This window comes from Trachypithecus francoisi, unplaced genomic scaffold, assembly GCF_009764315.1.
Source record: "Trachypithecus francoisi isolate TF-2019V2 unplaced genomic scaffold, Tfra_2.0 Lachesis_group11, whole genome shotgun sequence".
NCBI classification, from domain to species: domain Eukaryota; kingdom Metazoa; phylum Chordata; class Mammalia; order Primates; family Cercopithecidae; genus Trachypithecus; species Trachypithecus francoisi.
The window spans coordinates 39,217,834-39,233,096 of record NW_022681456.1 but is presented as its reverse complement, the minus strand read 5'-3'; the positions used below and the strand labels follow the sequence as shown (position 1 = coordinate 39,233,096).

The window sequence follows — 15,263 nt, the reverse complement described above, 5'->3', positions numbered from 1 at the left end:
ATGAAGTTAGGAGTCAGGGATCCGCTCCATAAACCTTACAGCGTCCCAGGCCCTGTGTCGGGCCCCACACATCCCTGTTTGGGCTATACATGCACTGAGGGGAGTGGCCAGGTCTAGCTCATCTTTCTTTCCTAGGCATCTATCGGGCTGGCTAACACATGGTGAGTGAGCCCTCAGTAAGTGTTTCTGGAACTGGAAAGAAGGTACTCTTCATCTGGTGAAGAAGATAGTGATTATAGCATGGTGAGATGAGTGTGTCCAAGAGGAGTTGACACTGTGGCTCTGTTCGGAGGAAGAGTAAAAGCTGGGCAGCGACAGTGAAGGGTATTTCCTTTTGACTCCCTTCCCAATGAGCCAGGATTCCTCGTCATCCCCTATCTCTCCGCAACCTGATTGAGGAAGCGTGTTACCTAACACACCAGCTGTTCCTGATCATCACCCCTTGGTCTTCTCCTGAGGCTCCTTTCTCCATCATTGGCCCCTTTTAAAAATTGGATTCCAAGCGCAAAGCCTTGCTTCTCTGAGGCAATAGAGGAGGAAATAGCCTAGAGCAGCTGGGTCTGTAGGTGTCACCTAGTGTCAGCCTCCGCACTTAGCAATATCTTTCTTCCTAACGCTGCAGAGCTCTTGTGTTGTGGACCTCTAATGCAGCCTGTAGACCCCTTGACAGAATAATGTTTTTTAATGCATAAAATAAAAACATTGGATTGCAAACTAGACACAATATATTAATAAAACCTTGGATTGCAAAATAGATGCAATATATTAATATATCGATCTATCAAAATGTTTTTTCAATTTCAGGTGTAGTAATATATCTTAACACATTCAATAGCAAGATCTAGAGGCAGTAACTACCATAATTTCAAAGGAGAGATGAGCATAAATGATACTTTGAGATATCTGCAACAACTATCAAATATTATGAAAATAGCTGATTTATTTTGGTGACAAAGTCACAGGTTCAGTAAATACTGCTGTGGCCTGAATCCGTGATTAAAGGAAATGCTAAGTTCCAGTTAGAGCTCCCTAGAATAAAGATTTTTTTTTTCATGCAGTTTCATGGATTCCCTGAATTCTGTTCATGAACTGTGGATATCAGTGGAGCCCCACTCTAACCATTCATTTCGATTACCAAGTGTTTCAGAAACCAGTGACATGAAATGCAAAGTGTTGCATTTTATTTCAAAACTCATTTGATTGGTTTATTTTGACAATAGGGAGTTTGTTCCCATCTGTATTTTACAGAACAAGTACTTGGTCAACAGCAAGTGCTCCATAAATAATAGGTGGATGAGTGGATGGGTGGGCGGATGAGTGGCTGGGTGGGTAGAGAAAACTCAGAAAGGATAAATGACTGTCTAAACACTTACAGCTCATAAGTAATAGAGCTTGAACTTGAAACCACATATTTTTTACTCTAAATCACTTTTTCTTTCTACTCTTCCATGCTACCATCAGCTACTTTTATTTGAAAGAACACAATGATAGGGCATGTTCTTCAAAATATGCTATTTGAATCATGGGAAAGGACAATCCTATGATTATTTGCTTTGGTCAGAGCACACCTAAAGTACTCTGTTTACTTCTTAGAGGCACATTTTAAGTACACTGAATCTGTTGACTCTTCATGTACTGAGATGGCGAGAGACCCAGAAACTGTCTCTTACAAGCTGTCAATGAGCTATGGATGTGAAATTCAGAGAAGGCCAATTTACATGGTAATGGGAGGTCTGGGGTGGTTTTCTATTGCTCCCCAAGGCAGAACCAAGGCCCAGTATTTACAAGGGACAAGTTTTGGCTCAATTAAAGAACTCAGTAATGATTAGGCCTACTTATTAATGTATCATAGTGGCCTGATGAGATATTGACTGAAAGTATTCAAACATTGACCCTGTTTTTATTTATCCCTTCGATAAGCATTTATTGACAACCTACTCCATGTCAGATGCTGAGGTGGATGCTGCATTCAAAGTGTAGAATACAATACTATTGGAGATAGTCGATCTTATAAAGATGGAGTCTACTGGGAGACAGTGAGTAAGTTTTTAAAAACAATAGTTATTAATAAGTATTTTGAAGGAAATAAATGGAGTGCTATGATTCAGAAGAAAAACTGAGGTAGGAACAGAAGAGCTATGGTCATGTGTCCATGAGTAGGTGACATTCGACTTGAAACCTGACAGATTGAAAAAAGCCAGCCTACAGAGGAGTGAAGGGGGTGGGGCTAGAAGAAGTAGCAAGAGCAAAGGCCCCGAGGCAGACTTTTGTGTCCAAGAGTCTGAAAGAAATCAACTGGACTTGGGGAGCAGAAGCAGAGTGCAGGAGAATAATGGCAAGGAATGGGTGTGAAGACATCATCAGGAACCAGCCCAGGGAGAGCCTGGGGAGGCATATGGATGCAGTTCTCAGTATCATGATGGGAAGCCATTGGAGAATTTTAGTCCAGGGAGTAACAGGACCTGTTTCATATTTTAAAAGATCACTTTGGCTACTGGACAGAGAATAGATTGAAAGTTAAAAGGGAGACACCAAGATACTCTTGCACTAGATCGGGAGGGGAATGAATGGATGCTTGGGCCGAATACAGCCTGTAGAGATAGAGAAGGTAAATTTGAGATTATTGGGAAATTCAACTGAGATTTTTAATGTATTGGATGTGGGGAGTGACAGAAAGAGAAGAGTCGAGGGTGATTAGTGGTGTGGTTGACCATGATGGGGAGCAGGGCCAGAGGGAAGTCTACGTAACCATTTGTCAGCAACTCTGAAACCATGTCACAGATTTCAGTGGTTCTTAACAGGGGATGATGACATTTACTTAGGGGATGTTCAGAAATATTGGGGAGGGGACTTTCACAGTAATCAACATAATGGAGGGCACTACTTTGTGGACAGGAGTCAGGAATGCTAAAAGTCCCACATCACACAGGACAGCTCCCATAATGAGGAGCCATCCTATGTAGAATGCCTGTCGTTTCCTCCTGGAAAAGCATTGGTGGATTGAGTCTCTTTCAATTCTAAGAAACTAGGGCCGGGCACGGTAGCTCACGCCTGTAATGCCCACACTTTGGGAAGCCAGGGTGGGCGGATCATGAGGTCAGGAGTTCAAGACCAGCGTGGCCAACATAGTGAACCCCTGTCTCTACTAAAAATACAAAAATTAGCCAGGCATGGTGGTGCCTGACTGTAGCTACTTGGGAGGCTGAGACAGGAGAATTGCTTGAACCCGGGAGTCAGAGGTTGCAGTGAGCCGAGATTGTGCCACTGCACTCCAAACTGGGCGACACAGTGAGACTCTGTCTTTAAAAAAAAAAAGAATCTAGGAAAATGCAGTTTTCACACTCTCTGCCATCCATATCTTTTTTGTGAATTATTTGAGTCAGGTCATCATTTTATAAGTAATTAACTGAAATTAGCCATAGGGAGGAGAAGGAGATTTGGTGGGGGTGGGGAAGGGACATAAAGCAGGAAGAAGGAAGGATGAATCTTGGAGACTGGGACTTTGGTGGTGGGTCAGCTTGGGTGGCTGGGGACACTGGGGCCCGTGGAGGGAGGGGATAGGGTAGAAGGTGGTGAAATACAAGCTCCACCACCTTGCGTGCTTCCTACGGCTGTGCTGCACACCAACCATGCTTGCCTGGTCTAGAGGCTGCCCAGCTGTGTCCCTAAGCACACTTTAAACCTCTCCTTTTGATCATTTGAGTCCCCAGTGTAAATTCTTCCTTCAGGCAATGAGAGAGCTGCCATAACTTAGTCAGATCCTGGTCAACACTGTATACACGAGAATGGAGAAAAGCAACCCGAGCCTTCCTGGCTAATAAAATCACTGTCCGACTTGGGCAAATAGTTGTCCTTTCCATCTCCCTAGCTGGATAAAAATAATCTAATTATTTTCAAACACATGATTTCATCTGGACCTCACAACAACACTGAGAGGCAGGGCATGTGGTATTATTGGGTCCATTTTACAGATACAGTCACTGAGGTTCAGGAGACTTAACTTGCTGGAATCAAGCAGTCTATAAGGCACAGAGCAGGGGCCAGAACTTGGGTGCAGGGCTCCTTCAGAGGTTTCCTAATGGCAAGTGGGCCCCTTGGGGAGTAACAGAAAATGATGAAACTGCTTCAAAACAAATGGATGCCAAATGGAACAGAATATAAAATTAACTGCCCAAGAAAGGCATTTTATCATGTACAAGAAATTGATCGGTACCCAGTTGGTATTTCCTCCCACCTGGTAAGGTAAAATCAACATACAGTAATCCTTTTTAGCACCTTGGGGGTAAAACACTTGACTCTGGCTGGGTGCCCAGCTCTGGAGGCCCCAGTTTTGTGCCCCTTCCCTCCCGATGATGCTGCAAAAGCTGGAGCACCCTGCCTGAACCTCGATGAGCCGGGCCATCTTTCACATGGTAGGGGCAGGGCCAAGCTGTGGCTCAACTCTAGAGGGTGCCTTTCACACCCTGGAATGCATGACTGGCACCCCATGGAGCTGTGCAGGGCACAATGGGGCAGTGTTTATTGTCCATGAAAAATCATATGAAGCAGCTGCAAAGAAGTCTAATTGTTTTCCTGGTAATATGCCCATGACTCCCTGCACACACACACACACACACCACACACACACACCTCTTCTCAGGAGCTTTGGTCCCAGTTTGCTGTATCAGGCCCAAAGCTCTTTCTCTCTTTCAGCCCAAACATCATTTGAGCCAAGGTAGCTTTCTCCTCCAACTGAGAAAAGTTCCCCTCTTAGAGCCGGCAAACGTGTAGGCGTGACGTTGTGCTTAGACATGGCAGGAAGGAGAAGCAGAGTGACAACTCTGAGGGAACCAAGAAAGCCCAAAGGGGAGACAAGGTTTAGAGCGAAATCAAGATTGGATTTTGTCATGAAAGGCAGAACTGGCAAAAGCATCATTACAAGGCATTAACCTTGTTACACATAGACGAACAAGCAGAGGCTGGGATTCAGAAATAAATTACACATAATAAACTAGACAGAATAGGCTGAGAGCAACATTAGCGATTATGCCCTAAGGGGAGAGAAGGGCAAGATAGAAAATAGGCCGGAAAAAAAGAGAGAAAGAATAATCTCTGGACACAGGGGGCTGACTGCGCTGTTTCCCCCTTCTTCTTCCTGGCTCCCTGGGTATTAACCTCACTTTTGTGAGGACGTTTCTCTGGAGCCTGTCTTTCTTTTGTTTTCATTTGCCGCAATAAGCATAAGAAAGCCATTCAAAGGGTTCCTTTTCCCATTCACAGGGACCTGTCCATTTCTGTGTGTTTCCAGCACAAAAGAATCCATTTCCATTCAGCCAGAGCAGCCCCTAGAGTTTTCATGAGATCCAAGCCTCCTCTCCTATTTTCTTCCAGGCTCGCTGTTGTAATTGGCTACAAAATCCTGACTGTGGCCAGGGTCTTCCAGGCTGGTGAGAGGAACAAGCACTTGTCCACGTCATGGTCCCTGCAGCTGAGGAAGAACTGCACTTTAGTGTCCGCTCCAACAAGTTGTGATTGTCATTTCTTAAACAGTGACTTGCTTTTGGTTCCAAGTAGCAGAAAACCCAACTGACAGTGGCTTAAACCATGGCAACTATTGTTAACTTAGTCAAGTGTTTAAAAGTTGGAGGTCTGTGGCTCAGTGGTGTCTCTAGGAACATAGAATCTCTTTTCTTTTCCCTGCACCAATCTTAGCATGTTGCTTTCTATCCTTCATCTTGAATCTCATGGAAACAGAATGGTTGCCACGAGTCTACACATGATGAGATAACACAACTGTATTCCAGAGGAAGTGAGGGAAGAGGGCAAACGGGTTCTCCTCAAGAGCCTTCTATTATCAAGGAGGAAACTTATTCCCAGAAATCCTTCCAGTGGACTTCTTACATTTCCCTGCCCAGGACTGGGCCACATGGCCACCCTCAGCTCTCAGGGTTAGGAAAGTCAGTGTCTGGCGATAGGGAATGGAGTTGCCATTTGGCTTGGCCCAGTGATAGCTTCCACCAGGCTTGGGTTCATTGCTATCCGAACAAAATTAGGGTTCTTCCTGGCAAAGAGGAAATAACTGCCATGGGTGTGACAGTAACTTGTGTTTTTAAATGAAGTAACGATAGCAAGCATGGGTTTTGTGTTGCTGTGTGCCAAACACTGTTCTAAGCGTTAGTGAGGCTTACGCACAAACTCATTCAGTCCTCATAAAAAGTCTGTGGCATAAAAAGTCTGTGCTCTTATCATTTCCACCATATAGAGGAGGAAACTGAGTCACAGAGAGATTAAATCACATGTACAAAATTACTTAGCTAAGAAGTGACAGAGCCAGGAGTCAAACTTAGGTGGTCTGCCTGGCTCTTTATGCTATACTGCCTTCATTAGGTAACATGATAAAATACTTCAAGTAGCACACAGCAAGTATTAATACATGTTAGCTGGTATTGTTATTATTATTACTATTATCATATCTTTTTCGTAACCGCCCTGCCAATCAGACACATCAGCCTTATTAGATAGTTTAGAAAGCTAACCCCTAACAGGGTTAAATTAATTGCCCAGGTCACACAGTGAGTGAGAGAACCAAGCTTAAATGTCAGTGAGTGCCAGGTGTTCTCTCAAGTTTAAGAATGTTGATTTAATGGCTGCACCACTTACCTATTACTTTTTTTTAAGGTAGGGTCTCACTTTGTTGTCCAGGCTGGAGTGCAGTGGTTCAATCATAGCTCACTGTAACCCGAAGCTCCTGGACTCAAGTGATCCACCTGTCTCAGCCTCCTAAATAGGTGGGACAACAAATGTGTGCCACACACCTGGCTAATTTTTCATTTCTGTAGAGATGGGGGTCTTGCTATGTTGCCCAGGCCGGTCTCCACTCTTGGCCTCAAGCGATCCTCTTGTCTCAGTTACCTATATGATCCCGGACTTACTTTGAAAAAACTACAGTTGTTGAGGGCAGCCAGAAATCAGAGAAGGACACCGGGAAAGGTTAGATGGTAATTTGGGATGGATTTCTCCTTGTTCCCTTTCAGCTTTTGAGCTGCCTCTGTTTTCTTGGAGCCAGTCTTTCACAAACAGGATCTCTCATCCCACCTCAGGAAAGACGACCCATGGTTCTTGGTGAATTAGAACAGGTACAGTATTAAGCACCTACTGTATACCAGACCTAGATGTACACTGTCCCATCTGGTCCTTGTGGATAATCTGCAGTCCACATCCATTACTTTTTCTGTGTTGTGAGATGAAGGGAGTGGAGTCCTCTAGCCAGAGATAGTGGTATTAGAACATTCTGGATACCCAGGCAGAGATGATGCCCTATTCTCCACGTTAGCCTCTCTGCAGTGCTCAGATATTTAATAAAAATAACAGGCATGGTCAGCTGGTCTTACATTTGAACAATTCTGGATTTATTTTAAAGCAAGATGTGTGGCATGGTTTTACTTATTTTTTTTAATCCTAGAGGTCATCCGACTTTTCTTTTTCTGCTCATGGTCATGAGGCTTCCTTATCTAAACAGTGATCTATTGTTCCAATCCTTAGACCCACAGAGAATTTTTTTTCCTTAACTTCAATTTTCACAGGACAGCTCCTCATCTTCCCATATTGCATGAAAAGTATCTTTCAACAAGAAAGAAAAAAAAACCTCTAATGAGCTTTCCCCAAATCTTCTTAAACCGAGTTCACTATAGAATATTTTATGCAAAAACGTCGCCTTTTCTTGGGTTACGACATCTTTTCCTTGAAAAGTGATCAGGACATTGGACAAATCCTGGCTAGCTTATCTTTTCCTTGCAGCGCAACTGCAACAAAGAAATATAGATGGCACTTTAAAGGCTTCAGAAATCAATTTAGCCCATAATCCATTTAGTTTAGATGTTAATGAAACTTGGTGGGTTTAAAAATAATGAATATTTAATCAAACATAAATTGAAAGACATAAACACTGTTGGCAATAATATAATGAAGTTAATAAGTCTTAGCCTCTGCGTGGCTACCTCCCCCTCCCCAGATAGGGCGATTTTTAGGAGTTGCTGTATTGCTTACTGAAGTTCGCTGGCTGCAACTTCAATGTGCCTTTAAAAACCTTAGTACAGTTGGGAACTGAGCTCTGGCAGATAAAGTGTGCTATCACACTGTGTTCAGTAGCTGCAGACGGCAACGGCTCTTCCTAGCTCCATATCTTCCAGAGATTTGTGTAACAAACTCAGTTTCCTGTCGTTGAAGGCAGGACGCAGCATAAAGCACTTCATTCCTTTTAAACAGAAAAGAAAAAGACATTTTGGTCAACACTCTGTCTGCTCTGGGTTTAAAGAGGGGCTTTATTTAATGATCAGGACCAAGCATGTGATTACATGTGCTCAGAGCCTCAGACAATTTAAATGCCTTCAGCTTGGGAGTTAGACTTTTTGTTTTCCCCTTTAAAAGCATAGCACCAGGGCCAGCCCTTCGACTTGGTTCCTCCTTAGCTCTGTGGCTCAATCCTATCCATCGTCCACGACTGTGTCTGCCTTTTCACCCCCCGAATTAGCTACCCTGTCTTCGGGCTTCCTGCGGTCCCTTTTGGTAAATCTAGAATCACTCCTTTCTGCCGTCACACCCAATAGGATCGTCCGTGTCACATCTTGGGAAATGTTTGTGTTTAACCTCACAGAAACCAACGCCTAGCTAAAATGAATTGGCGGCAGGATTTTGAAAACAGCCAAGTATGAGATAGTCTGCCTCCCAATTCAGCGGTGGGCTGTCTCTTGGCACTAAAGTGGAATTCAGCTTCATATATCAGCTGGGGGGTGTTAAATAGATGGCCAGCTCGCTTTGGCATTCAATACCTGTTCATACACAGTAAACAGGGGCTTTCTTTGGTTGGGCAGGTATGGTGATTTTGCAAGGTAATGAAAGGTTGCTCTCGGGGAATCTTGTCTAAGAAAATATATGTGGGGCCCAGAAGTGGGATCCTGCCTAGGAGGACATGAGTGACATTTTATCAGTATAATGAGAAGTATCATTGTTAAAAACTATTATTATTTTTTTGTGCGTTTGTGTGCATGTTCAGAAAGAAGGGGATCAACCTGAAAGAGTCCAACCAATCGCATCATCTACCTTGATCCATTCCGACCTGACATCCGTTTATGGCACCGTGGTAATGAACAGGACTGTTTTATTCTTGGGGACTGGAGATGGCCAGTTACTTAAGGTTGGTTTTCTGTGCCTTCTTCAAATGTCTATTTTAATAGTGATATTTTGTGCTTTAAAAAAAAATTTTTTTTTAATGCTTCTGGGTTATCCATGAGACCAAACCAAGAACTTTGTGAACTCCTTAAAGACCCCCAGAAATGGCCTGGAAGAAAATCTGGAATTCTGTATGTAAGAACGCCCCATAGCCATGTAATGAAGTATCAGCTACCTTGCTGCCCAGGAGTGTGCCAAGATATTTTTCCTTCCTTACTCATAAGCCACCTGGGTGAGGTAAATGGAGGTCTGGTCCCCACCCCAACCCTGACTCACCTTCCCAAGACATGTAACCTTTTAGTTCTAGCTCCTTTATCATGGAAATGGACAAAGCACCTGATTTCTCACAACTTGAAAGAGATGAGAGATTATAGGGCTTGAAAAGAAGAAAAAACAGGTGTTCCTTCCCTCCAGCCCACTTACCACCCACAGAGGGGGTTTGTTTTCTGCCCTTTGTACCCACATACACCACAGAGAGGTTAGAGATCTAAAATCCTTTGAGACTCCTCTTGACTTTTATCTCAGAGGACTATTTTTTCCCCACTGTATGGATATACCCTGGTCAAGTGCAGGTTTTTATTCACTGATGAGAGGGAAGAGGGCAGGAGGAGAAAATAAAATCAGAGATACCAAATGACTTGTCTGAAGTTATCTAGCAGTCATCTTATCAATGTCATCAGCAAACATTTATTGAAGACCCTCTGTGTTCTCCAGCAACATTCATGGTTGGGAACTGCACCATTTCTATGACTAAAGACTGAGATTCCTTGGCCTCTCTGCAGCCATCCATTTACTCTCAGCTCAGATTCTTAATTGTAATAATGGTAGATCTGTTTCCCTCAACTGATCTCCCACAGATAACTCGCTGTGTGACTTTAGGTGAGTTGCTTAACCTCTCTGAGCCTCCATTTCTTTACCAGTAAAATACAGTTCTACTAGACAACCCAGAAAAACCCCTTCCTCTTCTGATAGTCTCTAATTATGTCTTCAGCACACGTATTCCCCACCACCCCCATCCCCAAGTCAAACCTATTTATTTGCTCCTGTTTGATCCTATTTCCAAATATGATCCTGTTTCCACACTTTTGCTCATACTGTACTTCCAGCCTGAAATGCTTTTTTGTTTTTTCTCTTATTTATGGCACCTTATGTATCTATACTCTGGCTCAGCTCAAACCCCACCTCCTCTTTGATGACATCTAAGCCTGGAGTGACCTTGCTCCCCTCTCATTTCCTGAAATACTCATGATCTATGTCATTCTTGTGGCTCATTCCAAATGTCTTGCCTGGAGACCTCACCTTTTCAGTGGCGTTTGTGTTGCCTTCCCAACTTGATTTTAAGCCTCATGAGAAGGGGGCCATGAATTCCCACCACCTAATACAGTGCTGAGTGCCTGGTAGGCATTTGATTTAATCTGTTTTCTTTGGAGGAAACCCAGTAACATATGGGAGGGAGTTTGTTTGTATACACATTCTTTTAAAATATACATTGATCATCTTTCCTGTTGTGTTAGCTTTATTTCCTGGGGAAGGGTAAATACCCATCCATCATTCTACACAAGTCACTGGGTGACATCTGTAGCTCCACCAACGTGGTCAGGCTTATTGGACCCATTTGCCTGGCAGGAGTTTCCATCAAGCCTTTCTGGGCCTCCTTACCAATTATCTCTTCAGATTTGGGATGTTTTTGACGGATGTTTTGACAAGAACACTGTTTCCCCAAAGCCGAGCCAACCAAACTGCTACGTGGTGAATTGGAGGTGAAGGAACACTCGTCTGTAAATAGTTCCCCATGGGACGGCCTGGTGTTGCCTGTCCTGTGTGTTCACCCAGCAGCCTGCATGCGGCTGGCTAGCTTCTAGAGATGTGGCAACGAGGGAGTGAGACCAAGCTGCAACTTCATGCTGCTGAGGAGGCCACGATCGAAGTCTCGAAGTCTCGCTCTCCTCAGGGTCTGTATGGGGTACCCATTCAGAAGCTACCTGTGTGGCCTCCTTGTTTTTTTAAGGTTTGAATAACAAAGGCAGCTTTTTGTTGTTTGTTTTATGACTGCTAATGTTTACACAGTTCCTCCTAGATGCCAAGGGACTCTATATCTTCTAATGAATTCAGTCCTCTCCATGACACAACGGGGCAGGCCCACTATTCCCATTTTACTGATGAGGGAATCAAGCCCCAGAGAAATGGGATGATGTTGCTCAAGGTCACACAGGGGCAGAGCAGGGATTTGAACCTGGAATGACTTCAGAGACTGCACTAAGATCCCCTATGCTACACTGACTTTGCGACCTCTGCTGCAGACATGGGGGCTACTCTCTGAGGATTCTGGGGGACACGTGGGAGACATGGGGATAGGGGTCCATGCCCTGGCAGGGGACATATGCTCCTGGGGTGAGTCAGGTTTCCTAGAGGCTCAGGAAGGAGTCCCAGCCTGAGAAGAAGGCGGACCATCTGACTGAGGGAACACCTCACTGGCATGGTAACTTCTTGGGAATTAACACCCACCCCCAAGCTCCCAATAAGAGAGAAGTTCTCTCCCTCAGGAGAAAGGTGTGAGGGATGCACTTGAGCTGACTTGGCCCGCCAGGCTCCCTAGGGCAGCTCAGTAACGCCCAAGCCTCTCTTCTATATCCTGTGTACAGATTCTTGGATGTAGCCCCTGAATTTACCCAGAATCCTGAAGACCCAGGATCGTGCGGATAATTTGGAAGCTACTGATAATCCCCAAATCCCTTTATTCAGAAGCTTTGAGCGTCTCTCTTGCCAAGGCTTGTCACCAGAACTGTTAGAAAGGACGAACACTGATAGACACAAGCTTGGCTCCTTAAGCCACAGCGTGGGGGAACTAATGAGCAGCAAAAAACAAAACTCAACCCAACGCAGACAGTAGGAGGAGGAGTAGAAAGAGGGCTCGGATCAGCCACAGCCTGACTCGGGTTTCTGAGTGATCATGAGTTGACGGCATTTTGACATGAGCCAGGCACAGTTGTATATACCTTGTTGAATGAGAGTCAGGAAACAGCAGTTGGAGCCCAATTGCTGTTTTTTACCACCACCAGTAAAAACCTGGCTTCTTAAGTCTCTGCAAATTCTATGAGTTGTAATATAATTTGGTGTAATTTTAAGCTTCATGTTATTTAGATAATTTTTCCTTATTGTAAAGGTAATATATGCCCATGTAAAAAGTTTCAGAGTTGTGGGGGGTGAGAGGACAGCAAATAAAAAATTACCCCTAATTGTGTTGTGCAGAAGCGACTACTGTCAGCATTTTGGATTCTCTATTTATGTAGTTGAGGTCGGCTTTTGCATCCCATTTTTGCATCCTTTTCTTCAGTTAGTGAGGGAAAATGCTTATATTAAAATGTTATTGTAAACCTTTTGTAAGTAGTATTTTTAAATAACTATATCATATTCTATTATTTGGGTACATTATTTTGAACTTAAGCTAAGATACCGGATCACTTTAAAAGTATCTTTAAAGACACACATTTTCCAAGGAAGACGGCATTACCTCCATAGGTAAGATTTCACTGATGATCTGTGAAGAAACTAAAGGTTATAGTATGCCAGTACCTTTACTGTCCTCCTTCTCTTGCCTTTAGACCTAAGTCCCTTTATAAGATTTTGGGGAAATAGAAGGAATTTAGAACTCAAAGCGTCCTTTGAGAGCATCTAATCTGCTCTTTTATTTGATCAGTGTACAGTCCCATGGTGGTGAGGTGAGTTATGTCTTGTCACCCCCCGCCGTTATTTCCCCATCCTGCTTCCTTTCGGAACATGATTGCATGCTGGATTTTTTTTCAGTCGTCAGCATCTCCACTGAGATCAGCTGAAAAGTATGGTCACACTGAACTCAGCTTTGCGGAATTCACATTTCACATGTTGCACAACGTATGCATTTTGGTAAACACACACCAAGCCTTTCTCCAGATGATAGTACAGCCTATCACGTGGTTTGGATTCCTTTGAGCTGACTCTGTTGCCTCTAGAAAATTGTCCTTATTTCAAAGGCAGAATTGCGTATTTTGAGCTTTTCCAGGTGGTAAAATAAGTAATAACGGAATATGCATGAAATTTGATTTGTAGCTTTATGCATGCCCATTAACCTTTCTTGTAAGCATAAAAGATAAGAAGGCAATGGGCAAGGAAGAATAATCGCTAACATTTCTGAGCGCTTCCTGTGTGCTGGACATTAGAACCAGCATCTGCACGGGTTAACTGGTTTAATCCTTACCAGTCAATACCCTCACCTCCACCACTTTATAAATGAAAAAACCTAAAGCCTTGAGAGGTTAGGTATCTTGTTCAAGGTGCTCTGAACCAAAATAATCTGTCCAGAGCCGGAGCTTCTATCCCCCAACTAAACTGCATTAACTCTTACAGAGCTTAGTAGAGTTTGAAGAGCTGGTTTTTGTTATATTTCTTCCTAATACTGGAGTATAAGGGTTGATACCAAGATGCAGATGTTTGAGGTTTCACGAGAAGGGGCCAGAAACCTTGTGGTTTAGTTTGTTCCTCTTTGGGGATGGCCTCCTAGCAACCCAGCTGAGTGCAGAGCCTGTTCCTCTCAGAGCCGCACGTAGTTCATGGGGGTCTCTGAATCTCCTTTGGGGCCCCAGCTTTACCCCAGTCGCTCCTTTGTAGGAAAGACAGGGATTCTGTATTCCAGTTGCTGTTTTGAATGGTTTCATCAGTAAAGACTAGTGTCTTCCTGACCTCCCAGGGACTGTAGTAGGGTTCAGGATACAGGAAGCTATATCACACAGCTCTATCTTGTCCCCATATCCAGTCTTGAGGTATTTCCTATGTGCTTGAGGTCAGACTGGTTACCTGTGTGACCCTCAAAAAACTCTACTCCCACTTAATGGCTTTCTTTCTTTTACTTATTTATTTTTTTCTTTTTTGAGCCAAGGTCTGACTCTGTTGCCCAGGCTGGAGTGCGGTGGTGCAGTCTCGGCTCACTACAACCTCTGCCTCCTGGGCTTAAGTGATTCTCCCACCTCAGCCTCTTGAGTAGCTGGGACTACAGACCTGTGTCCCCACACCTGGCTAATGTTTTGTATAGACAGGGTTTTGCCATGTTGCCCAGGCTGGTCTCAAACTCCTAGGCTCAAGAAATCCTCCCACCTACGCCTTCCAAAGAACTGGGATTACAGGCATGAGCCCCTGCACACGGCCCCATTGATGGATTTCGTTTATTCAAATCACAGCAAAATTAAACCAGCTCCAAAAAGTTCTGTCTGAATTCAAACAGAAGCAAAATCTCTGTACTACCTAAAGAGTCTGCCTTGACTGTGGTTATTAAAGTTTTTGAATGAACGTTTAAGAGAAAAAAATCTTTTGTAAAGACAAGCTCTACTATATACCCAGAAAGTGTTCAAATAAGGAATAGGAGAACTTGGGGAACCTAGAACAGGACCTGGGACCGGAAGTGGTGGTGATGGTGGGGATGACTGAGCTAACAGACCAAAAAGTTAAAACAGCAGGAAGTGTCAAAACTTGGAAGTGGGTTCATTGGTGGGCCGTTTAGGATGTCATGTGAAGCCTACTTCAAATTCTTCCTACCTCATTAATTCCAATTTATGAGTTTTGCAGGGACTCCCCAATTTGAAACTTTTGCTCCCATATAATCCACAAATCTAGAACCTGTGCTCGAGACTGTATGCTTCTCTTACTATCTATGCTGCAATAAGTAGATTGGAAACAAAAGAGAAATTTGCCTTAATTTTTACATTTCATCTTTGTTACTCCTAACTACTGAGGCACATTAAATACTTACCTTGCTTTCTCCTGTGTGTGCATGTGTGTGTGAGCATGCACGCATGCACAGGCATGCATGTGTATGTGTATGCAGGCATGCACGTGCATATGTTTGTGTGCACTTGTGTGTGTGTATGTGTGGTTTAAGTCTCCTTCCCAGCATTTCTCAGAAACTGCTTATGGAAAAAAATAATAATAAATGAAAGGGTTGGCTTATTTGCCCTTCAACTAGTTAGCCCCACAGAGTGAGGCATAGGAAATTAAATTTGGCATAAAATATTATAGCTTTTTGAACA

General features: G+C 43.6%; 1 protein-coding gene across 2 annotated transcripts in view; it reads left to right on the top strand.

Annotated features, from left to right (window-relative positions):
* The window catches only part of PLXNC1 (plexin C1), a 161,656-nt gene that overhangs the window by 11,842 nt on the left and 134,551 nt on the right, over positions 1–15,263 (top strand). For both annotated transcript variants that reach the window (XM_033221042.1, XM_033221044.1), the window contains exon 2: positions 9,032–9,172. In XM_033221042.1, coding sequence (XP_033076933.1) covers positions 9,032–9,172 — 141 coding nt within the window. The remainder of the gene's footprint in view (positions 1–9,031; positions 9,173–15,263) is intronic.